The sequence below is a fragment of the Amblyomma americanum genome, chromosome 10 (assembly GCF_052857255.1).
Source record: "Amblyomma americanum isolate KBUSLIRL-KWMA chromosome 10, ASM5285725v1, whole genome shotgun sequence".
Lineage (NCBI taxonomy): Eukaryota > Metazoa > Arthropoda > Arachnida > Ixodida > Ixodidae > Amblyomma > Amblyomma americanum.
Genome location: NC_135506.1, coordinates 70475194 through 70501631, shown reverse-complemented (window position 1 = coordinate 70501631; position 26438 = coordinate 70475194). Strand labels below are relative to the sequence as shown.

At 45.9% G+C, this 26438-nt stretch overlaps 1 protein-coding gene across 3 annotated transcripts in view; it reads left to right on the top strand.

Moving 5' to 3' along the window:
* LOC144106898 (uncharacterized) overlaps positions 1 to 26438 on the top strand; it is a 47207-nt gene that overhangs the window by 5259 nt on the left and 15510 nt on the right. For 2 of the 3 annotated variants that reach the window (XM_077639846.1, XM_077639847.1), the window contains 11 exons: positions 5301 to 5475; positions 8982 to 9188; positions 10791 to 13717; positions 15395 to 15495; positions 18987 to 19154; positions 20425 to 20576; positions 21125 to 21281; positions 22700 to 22897; positions 23875 to 23946; positions 24025 to 24093; positions 25874 to 26037. In XM_077639846.1, the coding sequence (XP_077495972.1) occupies positions 5301 to 5475; positions 8982 to 9188; positions 10791 to 13717; positions 15395 to 15495; positions 18987 to 19154; positions 20425 to 20576; positions 21125 to 21281; positions 22700 to 22897; positions 23875 to 23946; positions 24025 to 24093; positions 25874 to 26037 (4390 nt within the window). Of the gene's footprint in view, positions 1 to 5300; positions 5476 to 8027; positions 8160 to 8981; positions 9189 to 10790; positions 13718 to 15394; positions 15496 to 18986; positions 19155 to 20424; positions 20577 to 21124; positions 21282 to 22699; positions 22898 to 23874; positions 23947 to 24024; positions 24094 to 25873; positions 26038 to 26438 lie in introns of those variants that run through there. The other variant, XM_077639849.1, reaches the window with a different exon arrangement.

The window sequence follows — 26438 nt, the reverse complement described above, 5'->3', positions numbered from 1 at the left end:
GCAACCTGGAGGTCGTGCAATGGTGGCCCTGTCACTCTTCTTTTCAGTGGGGCTGATTAGATCATATTTGGATGGCCATACATCAACATGCATCTGGTATAAGCATGGGATGCCTCTTTTGTAAATTCTCTCATTCTTTCTTCCTCTGATTGCAGCATTTAAATTTTTTTATTTTTACGGGTATATTTCCTTACCTCATCTTACTGGACGCCTATGGTCAGCTTATATAGCTGGCTAATAAAAGGCTTGCCTTATATATATGGAGGTATATGAAAGTTTGCCAGATTCATTTTTTGATATTCAGTTGTGTAGTCATTCAGAGAGCGGCACCCATTGCTATCTTGCGCTTGCACACTTGGATGAGTGGCTGCACTTGGTTCCTGCAGTACTTGCTGAGGCTGAGAGTCTCTAGCATGAGTGTTAGCATGGTTTTTTTTGAAGCTGAGGCTCATCAGCAAGTATCAACAGGTGCAGTTTTACAAAGAAGACGTGAAGAAATACATCTCAATTTATTGCATTCCAATGAAGTGCTTCTTACAGAATGCGGTTACAGAGGCCTGTTGCTTTCGATTTTATTTTATTTAGTTGCTTTTCATGCAACTCAGTTTGAGGAATGGTCTTCCACTCAGGGTAGATTTTTATTGCACGATGCAGTCACTAAACTCACACTATTACATTTTTTTATAGCGATAGCATTTCCTCCTACAGCCACAACTCTAAATATGGCCACATGGAGTTAATTACTGATATACCAACTGCTCGTGCTAACAAGCTAAGATGACTTTCGGATGTTCAGAACACCACATACAACTAAAAAAAAAAGTAAGTAATTCTTCAGTTGGTAGTTATATTCATCAGGGAAGAAAAAAATGAGAGAGAGAAAACATTTTTATTAAAGCATTCTTCGATGGTTGGGCCTCCTATTCTGGGAGTCCGTTGGATGCTACTGCAGCTCAGGCTTTCCCCACCAACTCGAGCCGGACAGCGCGTCCTTTCACTGCTCAGCCGTCAGGTTGTTTATTCTTGTTGTGTTTGGGTTATCTTGGCAGGCTCGTACCACGTGGTACAGGTCCGCCTCCTCTCCGCAGTGTATGCATTCCGATTAGTATGATTCCGGATACATCCTCTTGAGCTTCTTTGTGTTTTACATTGAATCTGTCTAAGCGTTGGAGTGTAATTCCTTCTTCTTTATTTAGATTCCTCTCTGGGAGTGGATATATCTTTCATAAAATTTCATTCTGAATTAAGCACCAAAAAAAAAAAAGAGCGCGCTCCGTTGGCTTAGTGGTTATGGCGCTCGGCTGCTGACCCGAAGGATGCGGGCTTGATCCCGACTGCAGCGGTTACATTTCGATGGATAGAGTGTACTGTGCAATGTCAGTGCATGTTAAAGAACCACAGGTGGTCGAAATTACCTGGAGTCCTCCGCTACGGCATCCCTCATCACCTGAGTTGCTTTGGGAAGTTAGACCCCATAATACCAAAACCAGACTAAGCATAAAAAAAGAGGTCCTATGATCTTGCAAAAACAAAAAAAAAATTTCAACCTCCACTTATATATTGCTAGATGCTCCTTGTAATCAGTGTATAGGCTGTCCTCCAATCAATGTCCTGTACTTTCTGTTCTTCTCTTTTTTACTTTTTTTATCTAATCTGACCGGCTGGATTTGAACGAGATGGACAGTTGCTGGGGCTCATTAGTGCCTGTTGTATGAGTGATTCTGTCACGTGCATAATCTAGTTTTGATACTCTTTTTTTTTTTTTGATCGCTGCTGTGTAAGCCAATGCCTGTTGTTGGAAAGATATTGTTGGGAAGTTCTCTTTTGTTTGCACTTTTCATCTCTGCTCCTTTTTAATCTCTGCATGTTGTATCATTCTGTCTTGCTTCACAGGGCGAGCTTATGAGATTATGTCGCACAGTGCAAATGTAATTTGTTTTCATACAGTCGTTATTGCATACTATTGAACTTCTTCACTCTTGCTCTTTTGGTTTCGGCTTCACCAACCGAAGACGACTGTGACATGTAGTCGGACTTCAGATCACGTGAGGCACGAAAAAACTGCAATATAAATGCTGATAAGTAGTTTTAATTCACTACAACACTTAAACCAGCCTGCTTCAAGAGCTGAAGTCACAACAAACGATGTATCAGTAGCTATATTGCCGCTTTTTTCCTGCCTCACTTGACCTAAGTCCAACTACACGTCACAGCAATCATTTGGGGGACGAAACTGAAGCTGAAACAGTATCAAGAAGAAATTCAGTTACAAAGTATTTAGAGCTCACAGACGAATATCATGGTGTGATTTATGCATATTAATGTTTAACACATCATTTTAAATAAGAAAACACGCAAGCAAAAATTTGTTGTCGGTAGTCGTATAAACTCTGCATAATGTGAACAAATGTCTAATCCCCTTTGTGTTGAAACTATCAAGATTCAACTGTAGGTGTCTTCTTTGCAGAGTGATCTTGCTCCACGTAAAACTAGATTGACCTCACCAAAGAGTGGCGAACTTGTTGAAAGGGACACAGAATGAGAAGAGTTTTTGCATGCGCCTGTAACAATGATAGGAAATGGGTCTTCTGTCATTACCCTCTTCACTAATTCACTAATCACTTGTTTTTATTTTATTCTTTTTGTACTTTAATCTATTATAAGGTGCAAACTGTATGCAAGTCTCACATGCATACGAATGGTAAAACTTCTCTCAGAATGACTCTAGAAATTGAATCACATCGCTTTTAAGCCATTTTGACCACTGGTTTTGTACCAAAAAGTGCACACATTTGTACCAATGGCTCCGCAAAAAGACATCAAATGTAAGTCGCTTCCGTACTTGACTCTTTTTGATGCATGATAAAACTTTTATTAGTATTGAAAATTGCTTCAGTAGATATTATAAGGCAATTTACTGAAGAATAAGGCTGAAAAGCTCAATTTTTATTTTTCACCACCATACTGGGCTTCAGTGAACTGTACACTCACACTTGTTAAAAAACTAAACACCAAGGAGGCCTATTAACGAAAGATAAAACACTCTTGATGGTCTGTTTGATAGTTGGATAGTATTAATGTGAAAAAACATGGTACATGGGTGCACCATTGTCCATTTATCAGCACCTGAAACAAGTGGGACTGCTCGTGACCCGCTGTCCTTTTAAAAAGGTTAAATGGTGCACTGAAGTTTGGCTTCTGTGGTGTCATGAAGTTGCACTTTTGACGCAAATGTCTAGCACTTTCTCTGAAAGGCTTTTCCAGGAAGCTTTTCTGGAAGGATTTACGATGAAGTAGAGAAAATTCTTCTAACCAGGCAATTGCCAAATTCTAGGCATGCGTGAATAGTGTTTTTATTTTAAACCAATTCGAAGTGAATATAGTAATTTTCTTCGAATAATTTTGAAGTGAATGTTACGAATACTTCTGGCACACAGAAGAGGTTGAATGGCCCAGTCGGCATTTTCAAAATTGTGAACTTTTCATACACAGAAGACCATTACATGAAAAAATGAGAGAATGCATTGAAGCTTTGTCACACTCATTGAAGCTGTGTTGACTTTGTGCATAAATAGCCATCAGAAATCGGGAAAGCAGACCTACATGCAATGCTGATGTATTACATATATGCTGCTCTTAATTCCAATTGCGTTGTTGCGTAGCTATTGCTTTTAAGAGGTGACTTCAGTGAACACCTACTGGGCGTATGCACCTAACTCTATACGATGGACGGACGGGATGGGACGGGAGGGGCGGGACGGACGGACCATTTAAATCGGGTGGTGGTTCAAGGGTGGATGGATGGATACGGCTGGACCCTTTAAATCGGGTGGTGGCTCAAGCCACCTAGCCATGACTTATGAAATTTTACTCTTGTGTTGATTTTAGCCCCCAATCAGATAACTTTCGCTTGGTTACTTCTACCCGCTTAAAATCTACTTTCCCTTCACTGTCCTTAAACCCCAATGCCTTGGATAAATCAGCTCCGCTGCTTTCCACTGTAGGGTGAAGCCCTTTACAGAAAATTATCAAGTGTTCAGCCGTTTCCTCCTCCTCTCCGCAAGCCAACGCTCGCCCAGCGCCACCCCGTGTCAGGCGTTGGAAATGGGCTCACATCTGCATGTGTGCCCTGCTAGCTCCCCTTAGTGCTCGCGCTGTCGCGCTTGTTTAGAAAAATTTCACGCACAGAAGAGCAGCTGCGGCACCTGCAGTCAGCTCAGACTCGATCCGCAGAACTCAAGGGAGCGCGCGACCTCCGATTAGAAGATTTATCGTAGCATGATCCGCTTCTGCAGGGAGTCACTGCGCATGCGCCGATCGCCCCGATGACTCCTCGAGGTGCCAGGCATCGGCCAATTGTTCGTTTGCATGCCTGTCCCGTCGGGACCAATCAGAGCGTGTGCACTGGTGGCATGCGGAAGCGGGTGTCTCTGCTAAATCTCACTATTAGAGAGTTGTAGCGTAACGTGATGCGCGATCCGCTACCACGATCCACTTCCGCGGGGCACCACTACGTACGCGCCTATTGGTCCCGACGCGGCAAGCCCGCATGCAGCTGACGGGAACGAGGCGCCATATGGCACCCCCATTGCGTTCTGTGCACGTGCATTGGCACCTCACGGAAGCGGTTCACGGTAGCGGATCACGCTGTGCTATAACTCTCTATTGATGTGCGCCGTCGTGACGGTTACGGCGCGTGCGCACCGCGTGTAGCTCGGCTGCAGACACCTGGCCGGTATATGGTGCCTCAATTCAGCTTCAGGCAGGCAACTCACGCCTGTTCGCGTGTGTTGCCACGAGCGTGCACAGACCGTCTCCGGCATACGCGCGGAGCGCAGGCATGCGGCTCGGAGTCGGGGCTTTGGTAGCGTGCTCAGCAGGGTCATCCCGGAGGAGGTACGCTTAACCTAAACCACATGCAGCAAGGAATCCAGAAAAATCATTCTCTAAAGATGAATTTTTTTAGAGTTTGAATACCAAGCATTTTGATCGAATCGAGTATCGAATAATTTACATTTTGATCGAATATTCAAAATTATTGAATATTCGCACAGACCTACCAAGTACCTGTCTGTCCTTGTGAATCATCATCTGGAACAGGGGGGTGAATTGCGACAAACCAGTGTGTCGATGCGTGCTTTTTATTTGCCAGCAAAGTGCCTATGACAGACAGGTTCAGCCACGCGCAACGACGGGTGCTACGCGACAGGTGATGTCATGCGGCCACGAAGCGTGACGTGTCGACACCTGTGTGTGTCTTTCTCTCTCCCTCCCTCATTTTTTTTTTCTTTTCTAAACAGGCAAGCCCAAGCCTCCGGTGCCTCCAAAGCCAACAGCATTGCTTGCGGAGGGAGGCAACCGGCGGCCCATCATTACAGTGTCGCCACTGACCGAGACAGCTGGACAGAACCATGCCAATGGCGTCGAGCCAGGTGACACTGCTGATGACTCCTGCACTAAGGAGCTGGCCCATGAGTGAGTTTCACTTTCACTAGCACTGTGATAGTACCTTCCTTTTCTGGTTTGGATTGTGGCCAGAGGAGTGGTGAGACGAACTATGTAGTACGGTAATCAGTTAGGTAGACTACTTGTCCCTTTGAGTAGTGACAGCTTGGTATTTTGATGCTTCTTCCCCCCCCCCCCCCCCCCTCCAGTCTCCGTAAATAATGAGTGCACAAAGAACGGCAGCATTTTGCATCTTTTAGTTTAAGGAGAAATTTGTACGCAAACTTGACTGCTAAGCTTGGGACCTGTCATTTCATGTGGCTGTTGGAGTCATGCTAAAAGGGGGTCAGGGTGGCTTTGCTGAAGCAGTGACTGACGGAGTGGAAGCTTAATGCATCTTGAAAGATTGAACTGCAGAGAAAACTGTGTGGGCTCTGGAAAGAGCCATGCCATTGGCATTTGACGTGATGTGGCCGAGCTTCTACTGGTGACAGCCTTTCTATTGCATAGCCGCCGACATGCTTCTGGAGGTCAGAGCCAAAGGCAGTCATAAGCAAATTGTGCAGCTTATTAGAGGGGTTGGAAGGTACCGCTGTGACGGGCCACAGAGTTTCGAAAAGTTGACTGCAACCTATTCATTCCATCACAAGGTTGAGTGAACCAACCACAAGCGAGAGCTTTTCTGCATAGTACAATGTGCTGCTGATACACTGTTAGCTTACTTTAAGCTGCTCTAAGTGTCAAAACAGACTGGCTGTAGCTCTTTTTTTTTTTCCAACCTTCTTTGCATCCTGCTTTCCTTAGGGATACATCCAGCAACTCACTGTTGTGGTTGCATCCTATTTTCGTTCTTGCTTGTGCTTATTACGTGCAGTATAATTGCAATGATATGACTGTCACAGAGTCGTGAAAAATATTCGTATCACTCGAAAATTGTATATAAAAAAGTGAACAAAATCTGCATGCTGGAGCTTGGGGAAATACTGTCATGCAGATCTGTTTACAGCTGACAGAATTTATTTATTGCTATACGGCACTGCTGATTGCTTGGGGTGTGTATTGCACAGCTGGTGATCACTGCATTGATGACCTGAAGGTAATACTTGGTGCTCGTGGATGCGGTTGCTGTGTCTACATTCTTATCCTTATAGTGGCACAGGAGAGTGTTCGAAATGCCCACGATTCTGCACATTCTTGCACTTCAGGCAGGGAATTTTAAGATTCCGTACCATACGGAAATTCATATCAGCCGTGATTGTGTTGTCGAGACTCTGCTGTAGTTTTTGTGTAGTCGCAAAATCATTGCGAGCCTACAGGACCAAAGCCATCAGCAAGTGTACACACAGAGACGCTTTGTAAAGAGATGTTTTTTTTTTGTTCTGCTTCAAACATGCCGCAGTGAATCAGAAGCAGAAATACTCGCTTATGTCTAATTTGCAGCTCCTGTCTGTTCTCCAAACTCCATCACTGTCATGTCCCAGCTTTGAGCTCAGAAAGTTTTTGGTTCTTCTGAAATTAGCATACATTTCACATGTCCCCAGATAGTGACAGTCTTCGCCTTGTCATTCCTGTTTTGAGCATGTGGACAGCACAATGTGAATTTTAAAAAGCTTTATAGACAGCAGGAGAGTAGTGAGCAAAAGGAAAGGTTTTATTCACATGTAATTTGACTGTGCTTTGTGAGCAACCTTGATTTCCACAACGGTCTGAGCTTAGCTGCCTCTCCCAAAGATAGGTATCTTCCCGATATCAAAGCTATCTTCGGTATTGTCTGGAGCGCAGAAGGTTTCTGTGCTGAGTTGAGAAATATTTGGACCATGATACATGTAATGCAAGGCCCCTTTTTTACACTCTGAACTCTCAAAGGAATTTTCATAATATATGCTTGTGATTTGTTCACAGTTGCTCATTACATTTTACTAGCGCCTTACAGTAATGTGCAAGTGGTCTGTTTGTATATAAGCTGAGTGCATGAGGGCATTTGACATTCCATCTTGCTTAGTACTGAAGGTTCACTCAAGTGTAAACTAAACTGAATTGTGTCACAAGAGTTGCTTTGTAGCCAATTCACTGCGATATTTGTTGCCAACATGTCCGTAACTGTTTAGAAAGGATCACCCTACCATAACTCATTTGGGAAGCTCCTTTGTTATCCCAGAGCCAGCCTGCGTACAGGTGCAGTGCACAACGTATCGCCTCGGAATTGTAAGCAGTGTAAACACAGGAAAAGTCGCTTTGGGATGTTAAACCCCCATAAACCATAAACCACAAACACAGGAAAAGAAGCCGACAATGCAAGTCATTTGTTGTCCCCCAGGCTGTGTTGTTTCTCTGTTCTGTCCTTGCACTGCTTGAAATTTTTAGATGCTGGATCTCCTAGCCCAGCTTCCTGCATTTGCACAATTTGTGTCTGTGTTCCACTAGGCCAATGTGCTCGCAGCGCCCGGAAAGAGAGGGAGCCACTTGTTCGCATGGACTGAGGTGGCGTTATTTGCAGCACGCGCGTCGCCAGCTTTCCTGGCACCGCGCCACCGTGTGCTTGTCTGGCCCGAGCTTCGACTAGGGGCACGCCGCCGGTTTCTCTAGGCCTTCCCCAGTTCTATTTTAGAGTGTGCGCAGTTCTCGCGTTCGGAAATAGGGAGAAGCTGAAAGTCGCTTTGCCCGCGTTTGTTCTCGCCTCGGGGCCACTGTGTACAGATCCGTAGTCTTCTCTGGTGAGTTGTACCGGCTGAAATCGCAAACATTCGCGTGTTTGTCTTCCGCCCACTCGTGTTTGCTTGTGAGCAACAGGCTTGTTTGATTTTGTAGGCAGCTCTGCGTTTTCGCCGACGGAATCGTGGGCAGGGGGGATGTTGGCTGGGTGTCCTTCGCATGTGGCCATGAGGTGTTTTGGACCACTTGCGCTGCGTTGAATTCTCTGTGCTCAGCGGTGAATTTTCTTTCTTTGTTCGCTTTTATCTTGGCCTAATGCAGTTGCTGATTTGAAAATGAATTTAATGGTATGCCCGTTTGGTTTTTGTGAACCTTGCTTTGGAGTGAAAGCTGCATGTCCTAGTGTTATGCCGTGCTTGCCGGTCCTAGTGTTCAGATTTGCACTTGGCTGTGTGGCTGTGAATGGAAGGGGGCATGTGAAGTCCAGGCACAGATATTGGTTGGGTGATTGTACAACTAATTTCAGTGTTTGTAATTACTTTGCATCTTAAAGGAAGTGAAGACTGAGGAGTGTTTTTGCAGGTGCAAATAGAGTGTGAAGTTCTTTGTCATTGACTGAACAAGAATGTACTAAACCTGGTAAACCTGCTTGTAGCATCACTACTGGATGTTTGTAACCAACTGCTTAATTCTTAAAATATCGAGTTGAAGTGGAGCTTGGCAAGATTACCATTTGAGTCTAAGACAGCATATACCGCCTTTACATTAATGCTGACCCTAGGTGCAGATGTCAACCAGAGTGTGCATAGTATGCTACGCACAGCTTGAATTACACGTTTCCGGGCAGTTCTCGCACAACGCCTATACGGTTGTGTACCTTCTAGGGTCACGGTGATTGTTGAGCATCGAGCAGAAGCGGAGGCCCTGTGCAACGGTTCGAACGACACAATGCCCGCGACCGACGACAAAATCGACCCGTCCACTCCGAGCACCAGTACTCAGCCGGCTCAAAATGGTGAACGCGAAGCACACTCCAAGGATGCACAGCAGCCGTCGGATAGCAGTAAACGAAACACCATTACAGAGGACTGGTAAGTGTTGCATACTGCACTTTGCTTTATGATAGCTCTGTGAAGGAGTTTCTCTGGTGTAAGCAGTGTCAGTTTTGTACATTGTAGCAGGAATATTTGTGTTTATCTCTTGCCTAAAGATAGTTTTGCATGTATCTGCCCGATTTGTAAAGACGTACATGGGTGGGCATTGCGCTCTCTCGATGTGGTGCCACCTGATCATGTGATCCATGCGTACCTTCGAGTTGTAGTAGTAGTAAAGAACTTTATTAAGGGCACAAATTAATTGGGTGCACTCACAGCACTAGAAAGGTGGTGTCTAATACAGCTATCACATGCACTTACTGGTATTTGGCGAATATGAAAAGCCAGGGAGGTATTGTTCTTTTTTTTTTCTCTCTAATTTTAAGTATTGGCTGGCTACTGCGGTATGAAACCTGCTCCTTGAAGCCAGAACTATGTTTGAGAGGATTCTGTTTGCCAGCATTGACTGAGTGGCCTTGGAAGTGAAAGTTGATGTGCTGAAATTCGACCTTATTAATGTGTACTCACGTAAAGTTCAGGTTTGTCTGAGTGCATGCGCATTGAATGCCTTTATAGCTGCCAGTGATACTAATGTGGGCTGCTTAGTATGTGTGCACATTTACTGCATTTCTTCCATGCGCACATTCATAAGGTAACACTATACAGCGGGTTTTCTCAGACCGGGCTGCGCAGAACATTTGGGCACCTTGGAGTGCTTTTATTTCCCGAGCACCTGAATGCGTGCGTGCTCTAATAACAGTATACTGCATTTGTTCATAGCCGACTATTGCACTGTACGGCCAATTGTTATTGATTAAATTAGGGCACCCTTTGAGGGGCAGCGCATCTGCATGCCCATTTTTGCATGCATGTCAGGCAGGAAGAAATGGAAACCAATGCAAGCAGTGTTCTCAGCACTTGTGTAAAGGTGCTGTGGTCTTTGAGGCCAATAAATTGAGAACTCCAGCTGTGCACATTTGGGCCCACAGACAAGCACAGCTGTCTCTGTGCAGCAACAGTATCAGATGTGGCATGGCTAAGTTCTTTTGCATAATGCCAGGCAGGGCCAGCTTCGAACACATTGTTCCTAAGGTGCTCTGAGAGATGAATGAAAAAGGCCAGGAATTCTTCGTTCCTTGAAGCTGTTCACATAGCTTAAGCATCCAGTGCATTGAAAAGTGCAGCATTACACACAGCAATTTTAATAGTAATTCTGCAAACCTCCCTTCCCCCCAATTTTTGTAGACATTGTCATTTTGAGCCTGTGCTCATTGGCCTTGTTCATATGTTGCCAAGCTGACCAAGTGATATGTGCAGCCTGTCAATGGTTGTATTTTGCACAGGTTATGTCCCACGGTATCACTGGTGTATGACCAGACAGTGCACAACTCTTCTGAAATAAATTCAGCAGCATTGTTTCATGAGCAGAGTTGTACTGAATGTTAGCATTTTACTTCATCGCCATTTTTGTGTTGCACTTATGTTTTGGGGTGAGTTGTGTGTCGCTGTGTGGTAATGTCCTGTCATTCAGTGCTTTCCCTATTCTGACAAGGAACTTGGAGAACCTGAAGAACCGCTTCTTGTTGCTTGTCTTCGCAGGTCCATCAAGGACAGTGTTGAATCGGGAGATGAGGCGTGCTGCACACGGCTCTCGCATCTCATTCACCGCAAGGCAAAGGAGCTGTCTACACACCTGACGAAGCCTCCGAAACCGCTGAAGCCCGTCAAAGAGGGCAAAGGGGCGCAGTTGCAACCAAAAAGCTTTGGCGACGAAATTCCAGGTGGCCGTCATGGCATCCGCTATGCCGACGAAGACACGGAGGCCAGTTCTGACTACCAGGATGTAGACCTGAGCAAACTGGCTCTTGCAGAAGTCACAACTGTGGCTGTTCACAAGGAAGGCACACCCAAGCCTGTTGTTGAAGAAAATGAATACGAAATAGTCGAAGCACCCCGTGAGGAGGTAAAACCCACGCCCCTGCCTGTTGCGCCAATCATGGTCATTATCGAAGATGACACAGCCACGCAGTCTGGAAGTAGCGTTCCTGAGGCAACTAAGAAGAAAACGCAGTCATTGGAAAAGCCAAAGAGGCCACCACCACCCAAGCCAGAGGCAACAAAAAAACCACGTGTTAGGTTTGGCGTTGAAGTGTTCCCCACGGACATCATGGCTGCTATTGCTACCAAGAAGAAAGGAGGTGCTGGTGCACATGGGTCAAGTGTGTCTCAGTCAGTGGCAGCTGAAACAGGCAAAGCTGCACAGAAGGGCAAGTTGTCCGACAAACAAGTACAAGAAACTCCCTTGGAAAAGCCTGTTCTTGTCAGGGTAATGGAAAGGGAAGAACCAAGTCCCGTGCTCTCAACCAAGATGCCAAAGTCGATGTTCCCGCAGTCATCTCCCGTTAAGAAAACGAAACCTCAGCGACCTCCACCTCCAAAGATCCCAACCACCGTGCCTTCACCTCATCCACCTTGTCCACCCCCTTCCCCTCCGTCATCCCTACCTCATTCCCAAGAATTGCCAGCAGTGCCTTTGACCACAGAAGGTGCTCATAGTGTAACACCAGAAGGCTCCTGTGTTGCAGCACCTGACAGCAAGAGCCCAGACGTTGTCGAAGATGTAGTGGCCGGAGCTGCAGCGCTCTCCCAAGAAGGAGATAAAGCCATTCCGGCAGAGGTGCCTCCATGTGGCCCTGTTTCTCAAGAGCCTGTGATAGAAACCAAAGTGGTCGCCACTGCATCAAAAGCCACCCCAGATGCATCAGAAGCCACCGCAGATGCATCAAAATCCACCGCAGATGCATCAAAAGCCACCGCAGATGCGTCAAAAGCCACCGCAGATGCGTCAAAAGCCACCGCAGATGCGTCAAAAGCCAGTGCGGATGCATCAAAACCAACAGAAGCACCGCGGAAGAAGCGAACACCTCCACCAAGGCCGCCACCTCCAAAGTGCAAGTGGAAACCAGCTGAGGCAACAGCGGCTACCACGAAGCCTGTGGTGTCGCAGAAGCCCACTGTGTCTCCGAAGCCCTCATTTTCTCAGAAGCCTGTGGCTTCAAAGCGGTCAGTTTCAACTGCAGTACCGAAGCAAGAGGTTTCATCAGGTATGAACGTGTATAGTCAGACGGATGACCTTGTGGTGTTTCGTGCAAAAAACATTGTCGCAGACCTCGATGCCCTCTTAGCACAGAAGGAGGCAGAAGAGGTGGCCCGGTCAAAGAATGTGTCTTCTATTGAGGCCTCAATTAAATCAATGGCACGGGAAGCTACACACCGATTCAAATCTCCGGAAGACACGACATCTGGGAATCTTGACACCAAGAAAGAGGAAGAGCTTCCTCAAGCACCACCGCGAAAGAGGCGACAGCGGTCGAGGACAGTCGAGGCAGTCAGGGTCTCGGAAGATGAACACTCTAGGAGACCTCGAAGGAGCCATTCCTTATCCGAAGCCGACATTCGAATCAAGACAGCGCAGCGGCTCGGGCGTGACTATGGCTCTCATGTGGCAGCAACCTTAACAGAAACGTTTGTGATGGTGTTGGAGTCACCTATCACGAAGAAAGAGCTGAAGGACCTGTACACCAATGTCACAGTAACTCCCTCAAAAGACCGTCGCTTCAAAGAGGTGCCCAAACCAACGCCGACCACGGGAATGCGTTTTAGACCGCTACCCGCCCCGCCCCCTCCTCCTCGGGGAAAGTTGAAGTCACCAGCATCAGCTGCTGCACCAAGTTCTATCGATGACAGCCCTCCGCCACCAGCAGAAACAGCATCAGCAGAGGCAGCTCCGGCCCCTAGAGAATCTTCCGATGCATGTTTGAGCCAAGCACCTGTCGATGAACCCAGCAAAAGCCAAGTGACACCGGAAACTGTCGAGCTGAGGACAAGTCCAGCGAAGCAACATGACTCTAAGCCCGTCTCCAAGTCGGATTCGCTCAGCAGGCAAAGCACGAGAAGTGGCAGCACGTCTCCGAAGGTCAGGTGGGAAAACGGTGAACCGAAGACGTTCCGTCTGTCCAACAGCACCTTCTATGGACCACCCCTTGAGATCCCACCAGAAGCGCAGAGAGGCGCTGAATCACCAAGCACGGAGCCAAACGCCAGCAGTGAAAAGTCGCGGTCCAGCTGGTATGACGACAGTGACGCTTCAGGTGATATCGCAGACGTTGACTCGCCTGCCGTGCCGAGCGACACGGATCCTGCGGTCAGCTCGCGAAAGTCCGACTCTTCTCCTGGCTCAGTGCAGCGGTCAAAGACAAGGCTGAAAGAGAAGAAGCGTGCGAGTGCAAAGTTTTACTGTGACGTTGAAGCTGAGCGCGAGAGTTCGACGGACGGAGACGTGCCGCGAGTGTCATCCAGGGGGAGTGGTTCGGACAGGGTGCTTGAGGTAACTGAGACCAAGGGCGAGGACACGGATGAGCTCCTCGAGATGGCTGAAGGCTTGCAGAAGGAAATGACCCAGGTCCTGGTTGAAAGGCAGAAGAGGCTGCTTGAGTCATTTGACAGTGAGCTGTCTGCGCAGAGGGGTGAGTGAACTCAGTTTTTGCCTGCACTTGGATCGTGCTCTGGGTCGTTGCTGTGTCGGAAAGTATGAACCACTATGCATTGTAGATTTTGCTAGTAGTGAATGGCACGGTAAACAAGAAGCCCACAATGCATGTGTTGGAAATTCCATGAGATAAGTGGGATGTGCATCATTGAGCTGTCCCTCTTTGATTTTATCACATTAGCAGCTTGTATGATGGTGGTAATCTGTATGTTTTCAGGCATGGTTTGCTTTTGTCATGCCTGACTGGCAACCTGCTTCCTTCCGGGTGGTTGTATCATAATTAGAAAGTGTAGACTAGAGCCAGATTGAGCCACATAGCCTGAGCCAGAACCTTCTTTCTTTGCTACCTTTGTATTTCCCGTTTACTTAAAATAAGTTTGGTTGAGAGAGAGAAATAGAACGTGTTATTGAAATGATTGGAATATATAAAGATTAGACAAAAAAATGCTTTGCATGGAGATTCCATCAAATTTTATGAGGTTTAGGGAGGCTTTTGTTCTCCCCTGGCTATGTCCTAGTAAGTGGCATAGTGATGACTCACTGGCTAACATCCAGAATACTGGCAACTCTTCCACTGACTCCTAATATAGTAACGTGTTGAGAGTCAATGAGAGTTGTCAGAAAAAGCAAAAATTGTTTTTCTGCAGTGGCAGCTTCAAAACCCTGCAACTCAAGTTCCATGGTTGACGGGATGATAATTTTACTCATATTGGATTCCTTGATATCAAGAGAGACCAATGGCATACATTTTAACAACTTCCTTGCAGCAAAATGTTTTTAAAGACTGGTGACAGAAGCCTTACAGAACATGCTATGTAAGTGCAGAAGGCCTTCTTTTACATGAAATTAAATGACATCTTTGGATTGGCACACAAAAATGCAGCACAATCTCTGAAGATTTCACAATTGTAACTTCATCAATAAAAGTCTTGGTCTAAGAATACCCCATTTTCACCGAGCTGAGGTGTAGCAACAGAACTTGAAGTGTATCTTCATTCAAGGAATGTAGAATAGCTCAAAGCGGAACCGGATGAATTGTTCATAAAAACAGGCGACTACCTTTCATGCTGTCCTATTGCAGCCCCATTGCCTTGGTTGCGGTACAGCTTGTTTTCATAGCATGTTGGACGACCCTTCGATTGACGTTCAACACAGAGTTGTTCAGCCACCTTTCAAATCTCTTCGCCTTCTTGCACCGAGATGAGATTGACGCAGAGCCACGAAAAGTAAGAGGAGGCAGTCGAGCACGTTTCTATCTCCCCGCCACAGTAGCAGCCGCCACTTTATTCACTGCTCCCTTATCTTATCTCCCCGGGTGCTACACGCCAGGTAGGTGGCAAGGTCGTTGCTACGTTGAGATGAAAAAAACTAACTCTCGTGCCAAGGGTACACTTGATTTTTGCGCCGACCTGCGCTTTGTTTTCCTTCCCGGCAACATTATTTTTTTGCATAGCCCACATTTTCTTGCAATTTTTTGACGGTTAGCGATCACCGAGTTTTGCATCGCGCTCACCTCTCATCTGCCGTTTGCTCGGATTTGAATGGCGGTCATATCTGGTCGACGCTCAAGTGCCATCTGTTCGGCAACGAACAGCCAGTCCCCTGCTGTCTTTGAGGGACTGCAGTGTCTCGTATTGCTTTCGCGCACGTGCAGCGGAGAGCGAGTCCAGGGAACAGAGGCTGGTGGAAGAGAAGGAGTCGCCATCACTCATGCCTCGCAAGGACCTGCCCAGTGTCCACTCCTCTGCCTCTGAGGTGAGGAACCGTGTGCATGGTTTTGTGCACACCATGTTTACACCATGCATGATGTGCATACCATGTGCATACATGTGCACACCATGCTGTGCTTCATGGTGTGCTCCATGTTGTGCTTGATACTGTGCTCCATGTTGTGCTGGATACTGTGCTCCATGTTGTGCTCGGTGCTGTGCTTGTCCTGCTTTCTCTTCAGCGCTTGTCCGCTTATAGGAATGGGGCCTTTTGTGTGCTTTTAACTTCACTCTTATAAAATTTGTAGTTGGCCGGCCTGATTATGTGCTCTAGGTGGGTTATCTCTTTCTCACACAAATAAAAATGCTGCTATAGTGCTTTCATTTTAACTTTCCTTTATTTTTTTTACTCTACTGAACGCAGAAGTTCATTTTGTGTGCTCTCTGGTTTTGTTACACAGAACAAGGAATACCGAGGCGAAATCCTTTACTTCAGAATTGAATTTTGCAGTTTTAAATTTCTTTGTTGCGATGGCATCATTTGAAAGATCCTTGCGAGAAGCATGAATGCAGGTTGTAGTATGTTTGTGTTCTAAACTTGTTACATAGCTCTGCTCTGCTTATAAATTTTGTTCATGACCTGGTAAGCTGCTGTTATCAGTGTACGAGTGCCTCTGCTAGTGGCTGATAATTGTGCATGCTTTTTGTATTGCAAAACCGGATGCTGTTTATCTTCAAATCTATTTGAGAAGGTTTCATCATAGTTTGATTCAAATATATGAATTTTTGGTCAGCATATTTTTGCACAACATAGTTCTGTGACTGCCTTTTCCCGTCATTTTTCTAAGGTTGCTAACCTTCCATTTTTGTTTCTGTTTTGGCCATAAATGTGTGGCTGCTTGCTAGTTCAGTCTGTGAAGCTACTGCCATCGTTGAGAAAATTACCATATATTGCCTCATTACAAGTCAACCCCATGACTAGCAGTCCGTTGCGTATAACCCCCCCCCTCTTTGTTCCCTTCCTCCATCGGAAGGCATCGCAGTGCGTGCGCAGCTCAAAGCAAGAAGCGCGTAAGGATGTAATTGTAAAGCCAGAAGTCAGAGGCAGTTGGAAATCAAAGGCAATGAAATGGCGCCCCGTAATGCCTTCCACACACGCGTGCTGTTGGCTGAGTGGCGACAAACCGAACTGCCTCCGGTCCTGTAATTTCGGATTCTGGTGCACGGTTGATGGAAGCTTGCTTACTACCCGCGGCTCTGCCGAAACTACCTTAGACCCCACAAATAGATCGGCTTCACATATAGGTCAGCCCCCATATGATTATTTTGGAAAAAAAACATCGCCTTACATGCGGCAATAGGCGGTACATAGACTTCTGGTGTCTAGACAAGCAGTTTATTCATCCACATTATTGTTGCAGTCACTGCTGGAGTCTCGAATTAAACTAGACCTGACAGGCTTTCAAAGATGATGTAGCTCTCTGCTGTTGCACTCTTGGTTTATTCCTTGCTAAATGATACCCAAGTAATATTAGCTGTGGGCGAGTTTCACTGTCCTTACATAAGCAAAGGTAGCTCCACTTTATGACACACACTCGTCCAACTTGTCAGTGCAATGAGTTCTTCTGATTTGTTGGCTGTGGTAGAGCGTTTCTAGATGCTCAGCACACTGATGCACACTGCATCGGATACAGTGAGTTGAACATTTCATTTTTGTTGACTTTGTGCGTTTTCCTTTTTGGCTGCCTCTGACGTGACTCATTCCAGGCAATTCCTGTTGATGCATCGCATGCATAATGGAAGCCCCTGCAATCAGCTTTCATCGTTTATCTTTGCCTGTATGTTTTTCGTCACCTGTGAAAATTAAGTAAGGTTGCTATGCGAAAGTCGCATAGCATTTTTGATGTTCTTGTATTGTGGATAGGCTCGTTTCGAACCTTGAAGTATTTCTCATTAAGTGTATCTCATTAACAGGACGTCCTCTTAAAATTTCCACGTAAGGGCGTTTTTATTCAAAATGCATGTTGCGCTCTATTTTAGTTTCTTGTACTAAATAGTAAACATTCCTTTCTATTAATGCCTAGCACTTCAAACTGGCTGTGTCAATTTCCAGTTCCTCAGTGCAATACAGTAAAACCCCGTCGATACAGTTAAAAAAATGCAGAAAAACGTATTATGATTCAAACCGCCTAATTCTGAAAAATGTAACTGTTGAAGGAAGTACGAAGACATTTATTGACAATTTCCTTTTATAAAAATGTCGATTAGCATTTCTTGGCATAAGTTCTGAATGGATCCTTTTCTAGTGCTCATACAATTCAGTAGTTCGCGCTGTCTTAAGCGCGGAAGGGACTTTGTAACGCAGTTGGTCCGTTGACGGCAATGTCATTTTTTGGATGCTTCACCCCTTTGCACCTAAGTACCCCGGAGAGGCCACCACGGCAGTTTCCAGACCCGGCCCACTCATATGCAAGCGCATCGCTGTAGTTCATAGATGCTTCGCCCCTTTCCTTTATGCACCCCGTAGAAATCTGAGCGTTTCTCCTCTTCATGTCGCATCCCCATAAAAACGGCTCTCTGGAATGCTAGCGCGCCATTTTGTTGTTGGTAGTAGTAGTAGTAGTAGTAGTAGTAGTAGTAGTAGTAGTAGTAGCAGTAGTAGTAGTAGTAGTAGTAGTGGTGGTGGTGGTGGTAACGGTAATCCTTCATCTCCTTGCACCTAGGCTGTGCAGAGAAGCCAGCACGGCGGGTGACTGCCGCTGCATTTCAGCCCTTTACGTTGCGTGCCCTCACGTTCGGCCTACTTGCATGCTTGCGCATGTTCGGTTGGTCAATAAACGTATTATACGACCACAGTTTGTCGAAATTTTTACTTAATAGCTGGAAAATCGTGTTATCCAGGAACATATTAACCGGGAGAAATATAGTGTAACTTTATGGGACAGTTTTAATGACCGCAATTTTGAGTATACGAACAGGGAAATCATATAAGCGGGGAACTAATCAACGAGGTTTTACTGTATTTCTTATGAGGTTCATTGTGGAAGCTATTTGTCATGGGCTCAATACAGTGGCTTTAGATCAAGAGTGGTGACTGTACTCCCTTGCAAACATTCTGCACATCTTTGCTTACTTTGATGGCAGCCATTATTGTACACCTCTTGATAGTGAACATCTATTATATAACCAATTTGAGGGCAAGTAGCATGTGCTGATCTGGCAGTATCGATCTTCTCGGATCACGCGATTCTAACCTGTACCGTCATACCATGGCTGCTGTTGTTTTGAAAGTGAAACTTGCAGATCACATCTCTGTGTCATTTGTAGTGCCCGGGAGCTCGGAAGTAAGCAACTGTTCTCTTTTCAAATTTCAGCCCTTCTGGAGGTTTGAGTTTACAATTTTGGATCACTTTTTATGGTAGCATTTTGTTGAAAAACAAACCATACTAGGTACTTACTTATACAGCAGAATGCATGTGTGAGCACATGCACATGGCACACAAAAGACGCTGACTCACGCGCCTTGCCGTCTTTCAGGTGAGCTGGCAGGGGTCTTCGGAAGAGGAGAGTGACGGGGAGGAGACTAGGAACATGAGCCTGGACGAAGCCGCCCGTCACCGGCGCAAGCGCAAACGCATGTACATCGCCCGGGAGCTGGCCAGCTCGGAGCAGGTCTTCGTCGATGCCCTGCACCTCCTCAACAAGGTTGGTGCTGTGCTCTTGTTTGTGACTCCACCTATGCAGTTAACCTGGACTAACGCACTCCGTCCGCTTCAGTCTGTGGCCACTGCCCAGGAGATTTTAAGTCTTTGTGTGAGAACTTGTCACTCATCACAAGTATGCTGTCGGGAGCATTAGAAGACTGGTGTTGCGGCAGTCTTCACCGTGCCATTGCTTCTAAGGAGGCTGCTAGTCACTAATTTCCTAATGAATGCTGGACAGCTGAATGGCAGCCATTGCTGGCTGCACTTGGTTTGAAGAATGATAGCTCGCCTGTTGCCATTCCTGTGGCACATTTTTGAGGACAGTGGAAATTGAATTACCTAGTTGTCCTTCAGCACATGCATCGATGGGAACATGTTTAAGAAAAAGCACTTTTTAGAACCCGAAATGCAGCTGGCCTTGGCACTTGACCCCTGGTCATCGTGAAGCAAAGCTCAGTAACGTAGTGCTATCAGTTATTCGCCGTGGGGTGCCTCCGTATGCACGGTGCACGTATGCGTAGTTACTAGCGAGCATGGTGAAGTGGATCTATTTCTACCTGCGTTACTGAATTCATTGTTCTTTTCTGGCTTACAAGCATGAATGGAATGCGATGAGTCGCCGCTGATTAAAAAGCTGCTGCTCCAAGAAGGTTGCAGTGAGGCATCATTTTGATGTGCTGTATCTGAAACTCGTGGTGCTGGATGGGTGCCAAGAACAGCAGATACTTACTATGATTGATTGTAGCCTTGTCCATTTATCTCTTTAGCAGCTCAAAGAAAGAATTTCTGAGCATGCTAAAATAAGATTGGCGTAAAGCTAGAGGGATGTGGACAGAACTTAAGAGGTGGGCTTATGCTACCCAGCCGAAGAGTTACTGATAGCCACTGCTTACAGCTGTCTACTTCTTGGTGATTTGCTGTCATTTTATGCTGTTTAACTTGAATATCTGTGTTGGCGTTAGTTCTTAAGCTGCTTTTGCAGGCACCAAGGGAGAACATTGATGCTGATATGTTTCCAGCGCAAGTTCTTGATTGGGTTAAAAGTAAGCTGTTCTTGCATTCACCTGTTACTACTTTACTGCATGGCAACATGTGAAAGCTTGTTGTAACCTGCTTTCACACAGGGTGCTGTAAATTTGAGAAAAAATAAATTATTGTTGTTGGATAGAGCAGCAAATGCGCTATTTTTCTCGCACCTTTTTTCCTGAACGAATTATGTGCAGTTCACGACCGGGTGCAGGTTTCCATGTTCTGCTTGCTGGTGATTGCAGGATTTCAGGGAAGCTGTTCGAGCGGCAAGCGAGGAGCGTGGGTCACCGATTATTCCAGACGACGTTCTCGACCAGATCCTCAAGCACCTGCCTCACCTGGTGGACCTGAACGAGGAGTTGCTGGGACAACTGCAGGATCGCGTCGACAACTGGTGGGCGCTTTCTTCTGTTTCTATCCTTCAGACGCCTGGGTGTTCCTCAGCTGTTGCGCTTTGCTTCTCAGTGCCAGTCAGCGATTTCTTCTAATCGGCTTGCCTGCGGTGCTGAGAGCAACTCAAGTGGCTGGGAGGTTTGCAACAGTTATGTCTTGTCCTTTGACGCGCAGCTTGTTGGTGTGCAGACCACTGCCTCGTGTTTTGTGAACATGAAACACATGGTTCTGTGTCTTTTGCCAAAGGGATATAACAGAACAGCAGGGAACTTTGTAACACTATATCTGTTCACCTCCAGAGCTTCCAAAGTTTTACTGAGGTATGATCCAAGCGCAAGATTTGAACCAGTTATTCAAAAAACTGTGACTACTAGATGCTTTCAAATTGAAAGACACAGTGGGAAGGTGATCAGTGTCAAAGCGAAGTGTGCAAGGAATACTGCTGACACTGAATTTTCACATCACGTTTCATGATCGCCAGTGCATATGTTGTTTAACTTTATCCAGAAGCAGAGAAAATTTTGTTTTTTTCATCTCTCTTGTTTGCAGGGAAGGCAGGGAGCAGTTGGCTGACGTTCTCATTAAGATGGGTCCGTTCCTGAAGCTCTACTCGTCATACATCAAGGACTTTGAGGCCATGACGGCGGCCCTGGTGGAGGCCAAGAAGAAGTACCCTGAATTTCAGAAGGTGGTCCACAATTTTGAGGTCAGTGACTGCTTTTTTGGTGAAAACATTGTGCTTACAGCCTCAGCTCAGTCTGGTGGGACAGTCTTAAAGTGGAAGCAGTGGCATGCTGCAACCCCTGGATGTAAGCGTCAATCGGCCTTTTAAGGTTGAATTTCGAAGGCAGTATTCGGAATGGATGGCCAATGGCAATCACGACGAGACGCCGACAGGGCGGCTTAAGAGGGCATCGCTCGCGACTATGCTTGGATGAATTTTGTCCGCGTGGAATTCCGTGTCGACCGACATTGTAGCCCGGAGTTTCAAAGTGACCGGAATTTCAAACAGTTTAGACGGGACCAAAGACGACTTTCTGTGGGCTGAACATTTACCTGAACACAGCACCAGCTCGGAGTCTGAAGACTCCGTGAGTGATGCCTAAACGGTAAATAAATGCCGCGCATTCCAGATTGGTTTGCTTTCACTTGAAAAAAAAATTTTTTTTTCGAAAATTGCATGTATGGGCCGCACCCAGAAATTTGCCCCTCGAATCTGGGAAAAAAAGTGCGGCCCTTACACGCGTTTATACGGTATTAAATAACTACAAGTCATGTATGCTTGCAGCAGATGACACAGGAATGAAAGTATCACTGTTTTGTGAGTCCATGTAATTAATGTACTGAGCTTTGACGTCGCAGGCCGCAGAAATCGTAACTGAAACTTTGGGAGAAAAAAACATTGTATTAATGAATTATGGAAAAGGGCACTCTTGTGCTCAGTAGAATCTCGGTTGTACAAATCTCATGGGGTCACGAAGAATATTCAAGTAGTCCGAAATGCGTATCGTCCAAAACGAACAAACTTCAAATGCAGAATATACACAGATCTGTTTTCGGCTGACGGAATTTACTTACGACCGCGTGCCACCACTGACTCATGACCTCGGCGCTGTGCCGGTCAAGCGACGCATACTGCGCAACTGGCAATTGCGACGTCGGCGATGTATGGGCCACGTGGCGCCACTCACTACTTGCGGTGTGCACAGCGCGACTGGTGATCCCAACGATGGCGATGTACGGGCAGCAACCACTTGGTGCTCAAGGGTGCGATCGCACATTCATATCATCCTCCGTGGGCTGGGGGGTTGTTTATAACATCCAAATTGCTGCCGTTGCACACAGTGCACTCTGGCCAGAGCATTTTACGAATTCGTATCATCTTGAAATTTTGTATCAACTGGGATCACATCTTCGTGGTTCTACTGTAACTTCTACAGTTCTGTTGTTTTCAAGTCGCTGCTCACTATTATCAGCATAAAAGGACAGAATCTGAAAACTTGTTGTCTGAACTGCTTTGGAAAGCTCAAGGGTACCTTTATTAAGATGTTTAAAACTCGGAACACTGACGTCACAGAGTGCAACTTGTGTGCTGACTCAAGGGTTTATGTTTCACCTCTGCAGCAAAGTGCCCGCTGCCGGCAGCTGACACTGCAGCAGTACATGCTGAAGCCCATCCAGCGGATACCCCAGTACAGGCTGCTCCTCACCGACTATGTCAAGAACCTCGAGGTGGACACGCCCGAATACAATGACGCCTGTTCGGCACTAGAGATCGTGTCGCAGGTCGCCCAGCACGCCAATGAGAGCATGAGGCTAGGGGTAAGCCAACACATTGCGCTTACGGTGTGTGTGCCACAATTGTCTGATCTACTGTCAATGCTCGATTATTCAGGCTTGAAGGAGACCAAAAGTGTATTTAAATTATGCCAAGTTTGAGTTAATGGGAACCTTTTGATAAGCCTGATGTTGATGGGACTGAACTGCCAATTCAAATAAGCTCTCTGTTTGAATTGTATGCGTTCAAATGTTCAAGGGTTCACTCCGTTAGGTTGCAGGAGGTCGAACGTGTGATGTTTCTACATTGCAGTATTGTAGTCTGAAGGTTTGGTTTGGTTTGGTTTATGGGGGTTTAACGTCCCAAAGCGACTCAGACTATGAGGGACGCCGTAGTGAAGGGCTCCGGAAATTTCGACCGCCTGGGGTTCTTTAACGTGCACTGACATCGCACAGTACACGGGCCTCTAGAATTTCGCCTCAATCGAAATTCGACTGCGGCGGCCGGGAACGAACCCGCGTCTTTCGGGCCAGCAGCCGAGCGCCATAACCACTGAGCCACCACGGCGGCTCTGTAGTCTAAAGGAATCCACGGAGGTGTCAGCTGTGGTACCCCTCAAAGCCCAAGTATAGCTCCGTACTTGAGATTTTAACCACCATGCAGTACTTAAACATGCCACTGGAAAAGCGATATGTAACTGTTACGCTAACTGTTTAACTGGCTGGATGCATTCTATAACTGTAGTATAGTTCGTGGCTCTTGATCTTGACACTTTTTTTTATGTTAAGGCACAGTAGAGGGTCATGCATGCACTGGGACATTGAGGAAAACGGTAGAGCTCCGATGGGCCTAAGCCGGCCGAAAATCCACTGCACCTTTAGTTGAGTAAATAGCTGAGTGCATAGTAGGATCTTGCATCCACTGTTTGAAAACAGCTTTGTTGTTCTGTCATTCATGAAATCTCAATGTCATTGGCAATCTTCTCTCTCTTTTTTTTTTTTTTTTCATCTCCGCTTGGCAGGACAACTTCTCCAAACTGATGTCGCTCCAGAACAGGATCTCGAACCGTTACGAAGTGCTGAAGCCAGGAAGGGTGGGTTCCATTTTCACTATGCCCAGCAGCCTTTTTCCTGCGCTGTACTTACCACCCGATGCTTTCATTTGCCTGCAGACCTTTTTGAAGGAAGGCGAGCTGATGAAGGTCTCTCGGAAGGAGATGCAGCCAAGGTACTTCGTTCTGGTACGCCCTCACTGATTATTACTGCATGTGGCATGTACATCATGCCAGCCACACCAGAGAGGTCGCACTGCTTGTTAGGCATTTTCTTGTTTGGGGCACTGTGGCATTATTATCCAAATCAGTGAACTGTTTATTTCAGAGATCGGAGGAAATTTCTTTAAATTAGTGTTCTCTTGTTATGTTATGGTAAACGTTGCTATTATGTGCAGTGGAACCTCGAATCATATGCCACACAGTGTAGCTCCTCGTGCATCACTTGAAAGGCCCCTAATTTTCTACGGCGAAGCTTTTTTCATTTACTTAACCATCTTTTTCATTTATCCATTACATACCCCCTTTATGCCCTGAGACAGCAAGCATCACTTTAAAAAAATTAAATATAAATACCGCTTATTCAGGGCAAAGTATGTGCAATATTCCGTGGAAGCCTCCTGCATGCTGCTTTTCATGCAGAAGCAATCGCGTGGTTCACCTCGATGACTAGGGCCATTGAGAAGTTGGCTTTTTCTCGCAAGTCTGTTCGTGCGCTCACTGTGGGTTTATTAAAGAAAAGGAAAAAAGAATTCCTATATTCGTACTTTGGTTCCAAATATAACGCAAGGTGCTTTCTGAAGCAGATTATTCAAGGGCAGAACTCTCAATATATTTGTGCAGATGCAGTAATTTTGCTTTTGACAGGCTCCACTGTCGCGACTAGTCCCATAGAAGCGTGAAATTGTGTTGCTGTCAGAGCCACAGTGCTTGACGGGCAAGCTTCCTTGAGCAGATGGGGGAGTAAGTGTGTCAAGTCATGAGCAGAACTTTCTTCCGTTACTGGATTCTCTTCTCTATTTCAAGAGTATTCACACAATAAAACTGAACACATTCCCATCTTTCTATCATTCGTTTTGATGTTCGCAAAGATAATATTATCAAAAAAAGGAAATGTTGCTGCTAACAAAGAATTCCACAAAAAAAATGCTAAAATCTGCGATTTTTTGTAGAAAACTATGGCCCTTATGCACGATACTTCCATCGACAGAGATGAAAGAAATCCGAAAGAAGCACTCTGCCTCTGCTTATGTCATTGCATTTTCAATAGTGCTTATCGTGACATGACTCTTTTGGCATGTAAATTGATAATTCATCTACAAATACTGTTAGGGAGATGCCAGCCAGATCTGCGCAAGAAAAATTGCAAGATTGTGTTTTGTGATGGAAATTTGCAAATTCGTAACAATCCAGCTGTGAATTATTTCTCTGCTTATTAAAACTTGGATGATTCACTTGGTTTTTTCACACTTCTTGCACTGTGATGATCATATTGTAAGCGTTGTGTACCCTTCTAGGCTTTGCCCCTAACCTGCCATATCATTGTTGAACTCAACACGCAAGAAGCATAATCTGCAATGTTGTCCAACTTTCACCATGAGATAGAAGTATTGTTGATATTTGACGCGCGTTATGTCCTGAAGATTTAAGTAAATCGCTTTCAGTTTTAACATTGCACTGTTCACTTGTCCTAGTACAGATTTTCACTACACTTTTGAAAGCAAGTAGTGCAATGTATGAATGCCCAAGAAGTATGACACATGTCAGGAGTGCAGCTCTGTCCTGTGCACTTGTTGTTTCGAGACCTGAATACTCTTTTGCAAGCTGTATGCAGTTGGCTGTGTGAATAATTTGTGCCTCGTCTTGTTCTACAACTGCTCTTCAAATTCACATTCTGCAGTGGTTGGCTGCATTCTTCTAGGTTTGAGTTGACTTTTCCACTTGCTTTTCCTTTTCTTCATCTTAACAGTTCAGCGATAGTCTCCTCTACCTGCTGCCGACACCTCAGGGCTTCTATCGGGTCAACTACGAGCTCCCCCTGTCAGGCATGAAGGTGACGGTGCGCCCTCAGCAGGACTACCAGAACGAGTTCAGCGTCTACACCATGAAGCGCTCGTTCATCCTGTCTGCCAGGTGGGTGTTTTGAGGCGGACTTTGCAAACGACCACCTGCATGCTAAGACATAGCTTACAGAAGGGGCTCTAAAAGTTGGATTCCATGGAGAGTTTTTTTGGGGGGATTCAGCATGCACCTAGATCCATTCGTGCTTCAAAAGCCAGATGCCTTATCTATTTTGGGACTAGTCACGCTGTAGTTGCACACAGCAAACTGTTTCACTGAGCATCCCATTATTATTAATATTATTGTCAAATTTGGACAATTTTGGGGCACCATATATCTGTGTGTTCTTTTTTGCATGCGTCTTAGGTGGGAAGGCAGAAAAGCCAAGACACACGGGGTTACTCAACACTTTTTCAAAGCCATTTGGGGTTCCCCGAGGCTAAAATTATTGGGAACATGCAGCATGCTTGGCT